At 43.1% G+C, this 14,661-nt stretch overlaps 1 protein-coding gene across 3 annotated transcripts in view; it reads left to right on the top strand.

Annotated features, from left to right (window-relative positions):
* The first annotated feature begins 1,209 nt into the window (after positions 1–1,209).
* ZNF654 (zinc finger protein 654) overlaps positions 1,210–14,661 on the top strand; it is a 389,308-nt gene continuing 375,856 nt past the window's right edge. For 2 of the 3 annotated variants that reach the window (XM_069636777.1, XM_069636778.1), the window contains exon 1: positions 1,210–1,303. Coding sequence is in view for 1 of the 3 variants with exons in the window: in XM_069636776.1 (XP_069492877.1) it covers positions 1,329–1,448 (120 nt within the window). In the remaining 2 variants the exon portion in view is untranslated. Of the gene's footprint in view, positions 1,449–14,661 lie in introns of all 3 variants that reach the window. The other variant, XM_069636776.1, reaches the window with a different exon arrangement.

The following is a 14,661-nucleotide window of genomic DNA, read 5'->3' as shown; positions in this document are numbered from 1 at the left end:
AGGAATGCATTGGGGATATTGTTATTTTAGGCGGGAGACCGTAAAAAATAGAACTGTTTTTAATGATAAAATCGGGAGTCTCCCGCCTAAATCGGGAGGGTTGGCATGTATGTTATACATACACCCACTGTCCACTTGTGATGTTGCTCCTTCCCTCGTTGTGCTGTACCCGCTTGTCCTGTCCCTCGTTCCCCCTTGCGTGGGATCAGGATCCAAACCTATGTTGCACTGCATTGTCTTGCATCCAAGAAAAACACGTTACCCCTGGGCTATCCCCCCTCACCAAAGGAATCCACCATTTGCCCCTTCTGCTGTCCCTCCTTCCCCTTGTGCTGTCCTCCACCACCTCTGTTTCCCCCCTGTCATTCATTCCCCGCTGAGGCATTCATTTCTTCCTCCCTGTGCTGTCATTCCTTCCCTTCTGGCCAAATGTAAAATTCAATAAACTTCAAACATCAAAATTATTGGCTTTGCCATTGCGTGTTTGTTACGTTTTGGCTATAAACTTCGAACAAATCAAGAGCATACTGTAAGCGTAAGGGATGGCGGTGGCCATTTTGTAGGGGAACTACTTTCTCAAAGAAACCAGGCTGAAACGAATCTGCGGAAAGGAAGAATTTAAGACGTGTACTGGGAATACATTACTCACTAAACACCATAAGAATAAATGCACTTGATCATATTTTCCTAATTTGAGTCTATAATCTTTCAGAAAGATGCTGCTTTTGTTCTAATTTCGCGGATCATTCGACCTTAAATACCTCCAGAGCTTATATTTGGGGAACAGGACATAGAAAAAGCAGGAGGCTTAGATAGGAGTAGCGCGAAATGTAACCGCCTGGATAAAATGACAGTCATTACCCCAGAAATGCTTTATTCTAACACCTTCAAAATATACGCTAGGGAAGCTTAAATGTTCGCGCTATATCAATCTTATAACGTAAAATGTTTTTGTGTCTTTATTATGTTTTTTCAATAATTCCCTTCTTCCAAGATGGCCGCTGAGTAAAAGTACTTAGCCTACCATTCCTTCTTTCATGTCTACTCTTGGCAGTTCTCTGGTTGATGGTTCGTGCTCCAACCACTTCACAGCTGCTGTAAACTTTTCTTTTTTTGATAGATGGGTTTTCCGACCTATCGAAGCCCAAGTCACAAGCGAGATGGGCGTGCTTGTTTCTTCTCTCCGTTTCTCAGCTCCTTCACTTCCTGGCCGCTGGAGACAAGCAGTGGTGAGAGCCAATGGGCTACGGGTAGAGGTGGGCACACAAACAGCGGGTCCGCGCTCCTCCCGGGGCAGTAGTAGGTACGCGCAAGTCTCACACAGCGGCATGGCGGAAGACGAGAGCGATCAGAGCGATTATGAATGGGAGCGGCTGGGTGATGAACTGGGTGCCTTGTTGGATCCACTCCCGAGTAGTAGTCGCGAGTACTGCCGCCGCTTCTGCGAGGTGAGGAAGGGGGCGGGGTCGGGGTCGGGGTCGGTTCCAAGCCCCGAGAGTGCCCTGAACCAGCTCTCACTGTCTGCCATATAGATCTACTGTCCTCGTTCTCAGGTAGAGGGTTCTGCTGTCAGCCCACGTCAGTGTCTTGGGACTCTTCCCTCAAACACCCCCCTCCCCCACCCACTCTGCTCTACCCCGCACCCCGTCTACTTTCGGGGCTGTGGTGTTGACAGGTGCACTTAACCCAGTTTGGGCAGCTCCCTGGCTCTATAAACAGAAGTGTGGTTGATGACGGTGTGCTAATTCCAGTGCAGTTTGGTGCATGCTCATCTTCAATGCACCATCACTTGTGTGACAGCTCACCCACTTATTGTGTTTTACAGCTCCCTTCCCCCCCCCCCCCACCACCAGTGAGCAGCGTATCCGACCCACCTTCGTTTCATTTCTTGATCGTATTTTAAATTTAAAGCAGAAGGACCGTCTTTTGTTCCGCAACGTCGACTCCGAACGCACTTGACACAAAAACACTGTTTATGATTACAAGAACACCAATTACTATTGTTTTACATTCTTAAATGTGTGAAAATATAAAGGGCTGTTAATCGAAAGAAGCCACGTTTGTTATCCCTTACACAGATCTATTATGATGTTACCCGGCTTTTATAATGCGCACGTCCGCACTTAGCGGGCTTAAACAGCTCAGTCCTTGTCTGGAGTGTGTCAGCCGTGACTGTGTCTGTGGGCTTAAATGAAAAGCCGAGAAGAGGTACATAGCGGGGGAAATATATAGGTTAGAAAGTATTTGGATCACAACAGCAACGGGGAGATAGGCAAGAGAGATAGTGGTAGCATGGATATGTGTAAGAAAGTCTGGGAGTTTAGACAGAAATATCGTGTGCATCTACAATCCACTAGTTCAAATGCTGCTGATAAATTAATCCATATTTATTTATTGTGTTGCAGTTCTAATTATTAAACTTTACACAAGTATAAATAGGAATATATCAATATTTAAAAATAGACAAAGAAGAAAAGAGAAAAGAAAAATACAAAACATTCTTATAAGAATATGCACAGTCAGCATATCACTCAACATTAATAATCTCATAAAATCAGATTTCTAACAGAACATAAAAAGTTAAGAGTAAGCAGCGGGGATTTTGTATACACTTAAGTCCCAATGCTTCAATTCACAATGGTCTCCACTTGGCTAAAATAGCTCTTATTAGATATGCTACAACTTTATACCCAATCTAGCTTCCACACTCAGCCAGATGGTGTATAATGCTGTCAATAATCGCATACTGTTAGAATTTACACAGTGGTGCCAGAATAGGTCTTCTTTGATGTAATTAATATCATGGGCATACTGTCCTAGCAGGATAGAGATTGTTATATTCATTTCAGGGCAGTCAGTTAGGAGATGTTTTGCCGTTTCCTGCTGATCTTTATTTTTACATAATCGACATGTACGCAGTTCAGCGGCTATCTTATCTTTGCGCCCAGTATTCGTGAACGTTGGTAATTGCTCTAATCTAAGTAATAGGATAAATCGTCTAAGCCTAACAGATGGACAGATGTTCAGATAACTCTGGGGTTTCTTAAATTCATAGAGTCTATATTGGACGAATTTATAGATTTTTAAATTCCTTAGATGTTCGAAATTTTCCAGCCAATCCCAGAGATCAATACGCTTCTTGAGGGCCCTGAAAGCTTCTTCTGTATAGGGTCCTTCTCGAATTTGCCAGCCTATTTCAGCATAAAATCTGGTCATCTGATGTATTGTAGCACAAGACGATTTTTCCCTGGCCATTTCTTGGTAGACAGCTGTTAGAAGCCCGTTCCCTACATCTCGGGTCATCCTTAGATAGATCATGGCCCGCTTCTTCAGTACAGTTGCTTTTAGTGAGATCAGGCCAAATTCCAGTCTGATAATGGCCATCGGTATACAGGGGGGTAGGCCTAAAACCGCACGCCAAAATTTACCTTCAATTACCTGAAGCCAATTTAGATCTATGTCAAGAAGTGCTTCCAGCCCATAGGTAATGGCAGGAGAAAAGGCTTGTAGATATAGTAGGCGTGTTCCCCAGAGGGTGAAACCACCCTGCTGGGCCGTAAACTTATGGAATAGAGCAGTCAATTGTGCCGCTCTAATGTTGCGAGATTGTTTACATAACGTATAATCTCCAAAGGTTTCGAAATCAATCCCCAGATATCGATAGTGGGGGACATATGAAATATTTTCCAGGCCTACTATTAATTGTACCCGTGATGTCTTCTTTTTAGTATAGCGCATAAGCTTGGTTTTTCCTAGGTTAATGCTGAGCCCATTGGCTTCTGCATACTCCCACAATGCAACCGCTGATCTGCGGATCCCACTGATGGTATAATCAAGGATAACCAAATCATCTGCATATGCCAATACGGGACAGGGAGAATTACCTATTTTAGGTGGGCAGTTGTTCGCTACAGCTATTGCCATCGGTATGTCATAGACATATAGATTATAAATAAGGGGAGCAGTGACACAGCCTTGTTTTACTCCCCTATTTTGGGATACATTCTTAGTCGTGTGACCTTCTTGATCGAGTCTCAATCTAACGAAATTATTTTGATGGAGGAGTCTAAGATAGTATACTAGTCCTTCCGGGCATCCCATTACCTGCAATTTCTTCCATAGCCGGCTTCTAGGAATTGAATCAAAAGCCGCTGTAAAGTCTATATATAAGGCATATAATGGTGTTGCCCCCGGTTTAAGAGCTCTCGATCTAAGAATGTCCATGACCATGATATTATAGGAAGTAGAGTAGCCCTGTCTAAACCCACTCTGGAATTTTGATAAGACACCAGAGTTCTCAGCCCATCTTTGCAACTCTTGAAGAAGTAAGGAAGCAAATATCTTCCCAGATGCATCGAGCATGGAAAGCAACCTATAGTTACTGGGGTCGAGTCTATTTCCCTTCTTATATACAGGGATTAATATCGCCTGTTGCCAGGAGCAGGGGATTTTACCAGTGTTTAAAACTTTCTCAAATAATATAGCTAGCAATCTTGCCCAGAACTCTGGGTAAGCTTTTATAACAATATTGGCTAAGCCATTAGGGCCTGGCGCTCGAGAAGATTTAATCTCTCCAATTTTATTCAATATAGTTTCATATGACACTATAATCGGGGCAATTGTCGGGGGACTGCCTAATAGGCTACCATTATCATCTTTCAAGTTTCGGTTTTCTAAGAATTTAACCCAAACCCCAGCCTCTATAGGATTAGTTAGGGCTCCCTTTTGAGTTCCAATTGCCTCACTTAAAAGAGACCATATTTTACGTGTCTTACCTTCACAGATGGTCTTTACTAACCTTTGCCAGGAGAGTAACTTATCCGCCCTTCTCTTTACCTTAATGGCTGACCTATATCTGTTTTTAATTTCCCTTATCTTTACATAACAGTTCTCACCCGGTGGATAGGCTCTTTTAACCCAGCGGAGTTCTGCTCGAAGGGTCCGCTTCATGTCTCTGATGGTTTTATCATAAGATATTTTTTTGCCCAGCTGACTTATCATTGCTCCTATTGGCACCGATGCATGTGTACCTACAAAAGCATAAATCCAATTCTCAATGGCCTCAATACTCATTACATCGTAATTGGGGCCTTTGTGAAATTCAAGTGCCCCCAAAGCCTCAACTGCAAGCTCTATATTATTATCTGACCAGGAGATCCTATTGCCTGATGTGTTAATTTTCAGCAGCCCTAGATTAGTACGTAGTAGTTGTTCTCTGCTACTACTAATTATACAGTTCAGGACAGCGTGATCACTCCACTCATTAGGATTAACAATCATGTCTTCTACTAAATGAAGAATCTTGGGGCAGACAAATATGTAGTCCAACGTGCTGTGGGCTTTGCCATTTGTCCATGTTTGATGGCCCGGGTGGTCACTCATCGTTCTACCATTCAACATTGTCAAATCCCAGCACTCAAACAGATATTCCCATGCTTCCCCTTCCACCCCTTTTTTATTATGGACCATCTCACTTCGATTTTTCAATTTCACATTTCCCGTTTTGCTCTCCCGTCCCTTCATATGGCAGTTGAAATCCCCGGCAATAATTATCCCTGCACCTGCAGATGAAGTCAGCCATGTGGCCAATATGTCATGGAGAGAATCTTGTAATGGTACACTTAAGGTTGCCCCAGGGGGGTTGTAAAGATTTATCAGCAGGATTTTGTCCAAGGGGTCCTTGCTGTTCAAAATTATTTCTACTGCCATTAAGTTACTTTCAAGATTTGAGTCAATCTTTCTGGAAACCAGAGCATTAGTCACCCCTATAGCCATACCACCATACGGTCTACATTTTTCACCCCTTCTGGCGGGTGAGTGGTGGAGTACAAAGCCATCTAAAAGTAAGGGATCGATGGTCCACGTCTCCTGTAGGCAGAAGCAACTTTGCTTCTCCAATAGCTTTGTTGACCCTTCAGGTGACAGAAGATGCGCAAAACCCCGACAGTTCCATGATAGGATCAATAAGTCTCATGGTCTGGATAAAATCTCGGGAAGTGCGTCTGCTAGCCATTTAAGCACTTGTTTAACATCAGATGCTTCCACCCTTTTGTCCATCGGAAGGTTTGGAGGAGTCATTATTGCTGAAGGAAACACTGTCTCTTCCTCGGTGCTGTTCAGGTCTATTTCGTTTATATCAGCGTCCACTTCAACATCCACTGTTTTTAGTTCCACTTTAAAACTTCTAAGCAATTCGGCCGTTGCTATAAATTTGCAATGTAAGGCTGAAACGTTGTTATTAGGACCTTTCAGAGGTTCCACAAATTGGAAATCTTCTGATTTAAGTACCCGTAGCTGTGGAACAGAGTAGAGTCTTATCAATAGCTCAGAGCGCGATAGCCACTTCGTGTTTTTGCTTTGGTATAAGTTCTTAATCAAGCATATTCGACTTCCTTTCTTCGTAATTTTGTTATCCACAGTGACTTCGTCCTCTTTATCTACTAATACTTCAGGCACCGTTGGTTCACTTAGCACTGTTTCCGCAATTATATGGGCTATCTCCTCCTCCCCTGGCTCTTCCTCCTCCTCGGCTTCCAATTCCACCTCTTGATCAGGGAGAAGCCAACTGGTCTGGCAACCCTCACCCGCTGCTTTCCTTTTTTTTGCTCTGGCTAATTTTTTCCTACTCTTCTTGGTAGGGAGAATTAGTGATTTCTGTACTGCCTTTGAAGTAGACTTCGCACCAGACTTTTTCGGCTTTCCCATTTTCCTGGCCAACCTCTTCTGTTTTTTGGAGAAGAATGGGTTAGGGCTATTTACCTCTTCGTCGATTTCCAGGCTCTGTTGCCCTCCAATTGCATCAGCAATATGAATAGCGTCAGACAGATTTATTTCTACTTCATCAGAATTCCTTCCTCTCTCTTTTTCCATCATTGTTAGGGACTCAGTATTGGCTAGGATGCGCCCCGACATCTTCAGCAAGATTTTTAATGCAAATTGCAGTGATACCACAGATGACTGAATCTCCGAGATTTCCACTGCTCCTGGGTAAGGCTTATCCGTATGGTCAGTTTCAACATCCGGGTCGTCCTCAATAGAGACCATCACAAGGTTCGGTGAAGTGGACAGTCTCTCCTGACCCCCAACCACTGACCGTTCCTCAGAGATCATTGATCTCGATCTGTTTACCGGCACCTTGACGGTATTGGTCGGCCTTAACACAGATAATGGTGTCATAAATCTTTGAATATTGAGACATAAATCCAATAATGAATTATTGTCAATGTCATCAAAATTAGACACACTCAATAGGTCATTGTCGTGCTGATCCTGCGGATCTTCCTCAATCACAGTGGAATTAATTTCACGTGGATGATTGACAGGAAAGAATTTCGTGATAGCATCTTGGTTAGCTAGTTGAGCCTTTTTTGGCTTACGCTTACCCATAGGGACCTCTTCATTCACAGTATTCGCCGATGTTATTACAGCCTTAGACTTCCTAAGGTTGTATGCGGTGTGATTCCGCTCACTTCCTGGTTGCATTTAAGCCAAGACTGGAATAGATAGTTCACACTCAGGAAATGGATTTGGTCTCTCGGCTTATTGGCTCCTACTAGTACTGATACACCACGGACTTAAGTCCAGCTGGTGTCTCCTTTTTGTTGTCAGTATTTTTTACCCCCCAACCCCTTGTCAAATTCAACGGTTCGGGGGGCACAATCTTCCCAAGTTGTTGCACTCCCGTCTTAATCCGAAGACCGTCTGGATGCCGTCTAAGGGCCAACAGTGGGATACGGGGGAGGGGGGGCAATGAAGGGCAAGATTAGAGCAGGGACATTATGTGAGTCTACACTGATTTTAAGTACGTCCTAGATAGAAAGAAGAACCAAATCTGTACTTTCTCTAAACCTGGTTTATGTGTGAATTTTGATAAATACCAGCAGCTAGCAGTGGATTGCGAGTTAAGGTGATGGTCTTAGATTTGATTAAATACAGGATTACAATATGGTGTCCTGAGTGCCTTTTGAAAATCTCTGTATTGAAGGATGCATTTATTGGAGATCAGGCAACCTCTGCGAGTTGGTTAACCCTAATAAGTGGTATGAGGAACGAGGGGCGCAAGGAACTGCAGTTACTTTTGTAGTAGAGCTCTTTGAACGCATGTTTTTAAACTCTGCTTTTGAGAGGGGAAGAAGGAGAGAACTAAAATGCTGTATCTAGATTACGTAGGCATGCTGTCGTACCCAGTAGAAAATCATAAGATAGCACATCTAAATATGATGCGTTTAGATAACCCCCCCTTCCTGTCACTTGTAGTCTATGTGAAGAAAATACTTGCCCACTTGAAACTATTATTTTGTGCTTTATCTCGCAATGCAGGAGTTTCCTTAGCTGATTCAATCAGCAAAGACTACAAACAGACCAATTACCATTTTTGTATTGATGCATTTTAAGTTTTTTACAGTGCTGTTTGTAACCCTTTATTAATTACTTTTATGCTCCTTTTATATAGTAGTTGCATGGCTTCAAAAGGGTTTGGGTAACTTGTTGGAATGATTTGGTGGGGTTTAGCCTGCTGCAGCTGCGCTTAAAATTTGTATTGGAATTGTATGTGATCTGGGGTGCTTACAATCCAGGGTGGGAGTTGCACAATATCTCCCAAATTCCTCTATAAACGTGTCCTGCACAATGTTCAAATGTGCATGTGCTACCTATGATTTATATATTGACTGGAATGTTGGAGAGTCAGATCATGGAAAATAATTATTTTACTTTCTTGTTCCGCCCATTGTGTATGAAACGGGAATGGGATACGGGGGGTAGTGCGTTCCAAATAAGGTCAGATGGAGCGAGTACAGAGTGAGTGCCCAATCCCTTTCAGTACCACTCAGCAATGTCTATGGTTTGTAAACTCCTTTCCCCCGGTATCATTGAGAAAGTGGAGTCGCGTATGGGTGGAGCAGGCGTGGTGGATATTTGAATGAGTGGTGCTAAAACAAGGTATAGTCATTGGCACAGGGTAGTCAAAGCTGGTTGCCCATACCACCTAAAGAGAAGTACAGTAGTAGCATGTAAAAGTATATAAATAAAGTTGGTTAAAAAAAAGTGTGTGTATATATAGGCCCGGCACCATTTAATGCAGGAGAATAGATGCAAACAATTCCCACTTGTAGGAACCTTCCACTTAGAACCGTTGCACACTTTAAAGTGCGCATTAGATTCAAAGAAGGGAAAAATCCAACATAAGGGGATTGAAGGATTCAAATGAAAAATGAGGCCAAATTAAACATTTTTAACAAATCTGGGTGTAAGAAAAAATAGCCAGATTTCCCTGTTAATTTGTCCACAAATTAAAGCTGATAAGCAGGACGAAGGAAACCACAGAGCACTGAAGAGAGATTTTTGCCACTGTAAGTATGGCGGCTTTTCAGGGGGTGCTGCTGGCTGTTCCGACTGCCCCGCAACTAGTGGTCGCTCTGACCTCTGTCCCACCGCACCAACCACCTCCAGTACCTGTGGTCCACCAGCCCACAGAGAGCGCTCATTAATCTCTGCCTTCAGTTTCTATAGCGGCTATGGGCCCTAGGTTAACACAAATTCCTGTTGCTTTGCCCTTCACTGTATCCCTGACTAGAGGGGGCACGAATTATGTATGGGACAGTAGAATATTTCAGGCAACCATTATGTAGGTATCTGGGGTGATAGGCGGTTACTGCGATGTCAATCAGTTTGTGGAGGGCCAAGTCTCCGGATGACTTGAGAAATCTGGCTTATGATTTCCACCACATACGGGAGGAGCCTCAATATTTTGTCAAGGAGCTTCATGTGATTATCCAATGCTATACTCCTGCCTGGGATGTTAATGTGTACCAGTATGACCGTATTCATACCGTTAAGGTCACGTTATTCTAACAACCTTCATTTACCTTATGCTGGTTTGCTATCCTCTTTTTATTGTGTAAAGTAATAAAACAAACAACCGTGCTAATGCATTGTAGTAATGTTTACAAAACGTGTTGAGTATAAAAGAAAATATTGCTGGGAATTCTCAAAACAGTGAGCTTGTAATAAATCTGGGTCAGTTACTGCTGGTGATTTTTATCTTTGAAAAAGTCGAAGCAAGCACACAGTCAAACGTTTTAAATTGGATTAAACGTGTGCATCCTCAGGGTTTGAAATTACTGGGATCTATTTAGATCCTGCTTCTACCTCTATAGAACCTGTTTAGCTTACCACCAACAGCTACCAGGAGCTGCTTTTGGCTCCCGAGGCCAACTGATGCCATACAGACATACCTATGTGACATTAACTTTCTGTATTCGGGGAATGTGAATAAAGATACATTTATTTAAAGCATCTTGGATTGTAAATAATGGACACACATTTTAAGTTTGCATCTTTCATAAAAGTTAGATGTGCAGATCCCTCTGTACTTGCTCCTGGTTCTCTAGGGATAACTCATGCCTAGGTGCCAGCTCTAGCGCCTGCTCATGAAATCTGAATGGCGACCCCTGCTTCCTGGATTATCCAATTACAAAACTGTTAGTAATGGCGTTCAGCAACAGAAAGCTTTAGAAATATTTTAATCGCAGGAATTCAAGTCCCACTATTTCACTAATCCTCTATGCTCATTTTTATCTATTGTAAAACAAGTTTGCTAAAGGATTTATTTTAGCCACAATGTCTGGATAGTATTGGGGATTATTTATGGTGTTTTGTTTGGTTCTATTTTACTGTTTGGAAACTGAGGCGAGTAATCGGAAGTAGGCCGCTAAATTGAGCATAAAGTTGGTGGCATGTGGCAGGGAACTAGATCAAAATAATCTGGCAATTTCTTACATTAAAGTGGCAATTAATATTTGCAAAATTTTAATGTATGTAATTTCAGTTTTTGTAATTGTAAACCGGAGGCAGCTACTTTCCAGCCATAGTCACTCGCCACCTCAATGCTATGCATACACGCAGCGCACCATTTATTTGACTAGTCATATGTGTCTAGCCAATGGCTAGTGGTAGATGCAAAAGGTGCACCCTGAAAGATGCCGTTTGACACAAGTTTGACATGTTACATGACAACTGTCAAGTAATCGTGCAATGCAAAGTGGGTCAGTGCTCCTTTTTTAATTCAAGAAACCTCCAGAAATATGTATAAACCAAATGCAATAGTTGATCTAGGAAGGATTACAATATCTATCGGGCCTCAATTTAACATCTAACAAAATGTGTTACTTGGCCCTGCATTTTGCAGACAAGTGATCTGACAGTGCTAGGTGGTTGAGTTTTTCTTAACTGCAGCAAGTAACATTGCTTGTCTTGGACCCAAATATGTTCTTGGCACTTATGTCATTAGGAGGAAGACAATTGCAGCTGGTAAGCGGGAGTCGCTGTAGTGCAGCTTGGTGATGCTTTCTGAAATAACGTGGTACCATAAACCAACACCTGAGCCAGCAGGTAAGTTACTTGTAGGTTTATTGGTAGATAGTTGCCAGGAAGACACCAGCATGTCGCTCTATGCCAGCTTACATTCTCCAACCGTAAAACATAGAACCTCAGTTCAGATCACAACACCACAGCCCTCTGCACTCACTGACATCACAGCATTCCAGAGTCAGTGATGACACCAGCACTCAGACATGCACTACAACACTTCTCCCTCCTTACGTTTCTGAAAACAAGAAGGATCTTAGAACACCATAAGAAGGATCTTACAACACTCTCTTCCATCCATAGAACAAAACCCCCCCACAAGTAAACCTGTGGTCAGTGCGTAATTGCACCTACACACCAGACCCCAAATGGTCACACACCCCTCTCATTCCTTAAGGGCATTTTCCACCTGGAGCATCGCTCATCCCCATGACCACCTAAAGACAGGATGCCAACCACACTAAGGACACTGCGCCACACTTAATACCGAAACCACTGCGCAACCATAACCTAAAGGGCACCCCAAGAATCTGGAACCTAACCATGCCAAATATAAAATGAAAACTAAACCTGCACCCTTGCCGTGCCAAACAATGCATTCTCTCCACCTGCACCTTAAACCGTGCCAAAGAATACATACATAAACTCCACTCCGTCCCCACAAGGCATCCGTAAATCCAGGTATCATATTTGCCTCTCCTGAAAGCAAAATCAAGTTACAGCACACAAACAACTATAAATTTCAATTTCACCTTGGGCCATGACATAACGTACGCATTCTACCGGCCCCAATATACAGACAAAAATTAAATTCCTAGAAGGCCACAACACAAAGACAAGACACCACACACAGGCATTACACTAATAAGCTCACTAGTGTTCTGCAAGGATACCAACAGTCCTCCTCCCATGGAGCCACTACCAGAAAACGCACGTCGATCCACTCCACGGCTCCAAACCTTATTCTGCAACACCAAAAGATGTCCACACATAGGTCCGCCGATCCAACGGACTGCACTGTCCTTTATGCTCTCCTTGTGAGCCCCAGCCGAAAACCCACATACTCTGCTCGGTGACAATAAGGGGCTGCTCCAACACACCATTTCTGGGATCCAACTCTTCCCACACAATCTATAGCTGTCCACGACAACTTTCTGGCACCAATGTTGCTATGCAGTCCATACATGCGCAACTCCTTTCCCGGAAGCCAATCCTTAAGTGACACAGTTCATTACGGAACTCCTAAGCAGCATGCCTCCTCCTCCACACACCGAACTGTGTGCTGTTTTTCCCTTAAGGGCACGATGAAAGCTTGGGAGACACCATGCTGTGAGCTCCACTCAGACTGCTGGAGCACCTTCCCAACGGCGCCTCCTCCGCCCCACACCAAACTGTGTGCCGTTATACCCTTAAGGGCACGATGATACTCGCACCCTGCACCAGTCGGTATGCAAGAGTACCTTCCCCACGGTACCATCCTTTTCTGCACACCGAAACTGTGTGCCGTTCAGCTCCGCTCCTGGGCACACCGAAATACTTGCCCTCAGCACCACCCGGGCTGCTGAAACCCGATTTCCAGATCAGGAAATCAGGAGCTGGCATCAACCATGGGACGTGGATACTTGCACGGCGATGTTCCTGGATTTAGCTGCTGCCCCCTCCTCAACAGAATCCCATCCTCGTCGCCAGTGAAATAATGTGGTACCATAAACCAACACCCGGGCCAGCAGGTAAGTTACTTGTAGGTTTCTTGGTAGATAGTTGCCAGGAAGACCCCCGACACGTCCCTCCTATGCCAGTTTACCTTCTCCAACTATAAAACATAGAACCTCAGTTCAGATCACAACACCACAGCACTCTACACTCACTGACATCACAGCATTCCAGAGTCAGTGATGACACCAGCACACAGACATACACTACAACACTTTCCTTCTTAAAGATTTATGCCCCTCGGAAGGGATTTTATACTCCCTCTAGCGATTATGCAAAGAAAAAACTGGTTTAAGGAACGCCATTGGTCTGTGTCCTTGCGTACCTGTCGACTGTACCTCACACAAAGTTAGGTTTGAGTTGTTTATAATCAGTTGTAATGAGTAAATGCTTGCTACAGTTAAAATTGATGTAAAAGGTGTATTACAAAAAAATTCCCATTAGCTGAACACAATTTCAATTCAACATAACAGCATTTACCATACATTTTGGATTTTATATTTGGGATCCCAAAATGTTGGTGTGTAACGGGCCTTATTTTAAAAAAAAATATTATTCTTGGCTTAACTATTGCAAAAATTGTTTTAATAGATTCCGAGTTCAGTGTCTTGTTACTTATTTAAAATGTATTTAATGATTGGCTCTCGTCACTGGTAGAGGAGTTTCTTGCAGATCAGATTCCTGAAAGACCGATGGCAAGTGTATCCAAGCCCAGACTTTGCAGATGTCGCACAACGGCAATCATACTTTTAGTAGTCTTGCCACTCATCAATTGGTTCCACCAGAGTGTTTATCAAGGATATAAGAGTCCTTAAATAGTTGACCCATATGCGTGAGTCTGTTTGCGATTGTGCCCTTGCAAGATAGAAGTGTCTTATTGTTTGCACAATGTCCTTGTTGTTGCAAAATCGGCATGAGTTGGTTGTAGAACTTCCTCTTATCACCAGGATCTCATTTGTTTTTAATAACATTCTTAAGAGCCTGCTTAAATTTATCTAATGCTCTTGTTTGGAAATTTTGACAGGTATTCAAAAGTTTACTTTTTGTGAATTTGCTCGAAGGTGCAGAGTAAATTTTGTTTTTGACTGCCTCTTCCAATGTTTGGGTACTGTCCAAGTCTTTTAGTCTGGATTTTACTTTTGTGGGGTTTGCTTCTAGCTCCACCTCTGAACTTCCAATCTCATGGAGGAGGGTTTGGTTTTTCTGCATCCACTTAACCAGCGTCTTGTTACTCTTCTCAGATTATCTTGAAGGTTTTAAGTTTGGAGCTTTGTGTCTTCCTGAACAGCATCAAACCGTTTAGGTTGACTGTCTCCTTCAATGATACCAGATTTGGTTCTCTCCTGATTGAGGCCATTGTGTGGGAGGAGGTAGATTTAGAACTTTCCTCCAGTAGAATCCTTCTAGTCTTATCCAGATACTGTCTGGAATAGAGGGCATTGCTTCTGTACCATAGGTTATAGAAGGGATGGCTTTTGCTTTATAAAAGTTGATAGCTGGCCGCGGGGAGAAGCGGGCGTGTTTTTAAAAAAATCAATTTTCTTTGTTTACGATGTTAAGCACTTCGTTTTAGCCCAGAGG

The sequence above is a fragment of the Ambystoma mexicanum genome, chromosome 7p (assembly GCF_040938575.1).
Source record: "Ambystoma mexicanum isolate Mex_15411 chromosome 7p, UKY_AmexF1_1, whole genome shotgun sequence".
In the NCBI taxonomy this organism is placed as follows: domain Eukaryota; kingdom Metazoa; phylum Chordata; class Amphibia; order Caudata; family Ambystomatidae; genus Ambystoma; species Ambystoma mexicanum.
This window is presented reverse-complemented; position numbering and strand designations above follow the sequence as displayed.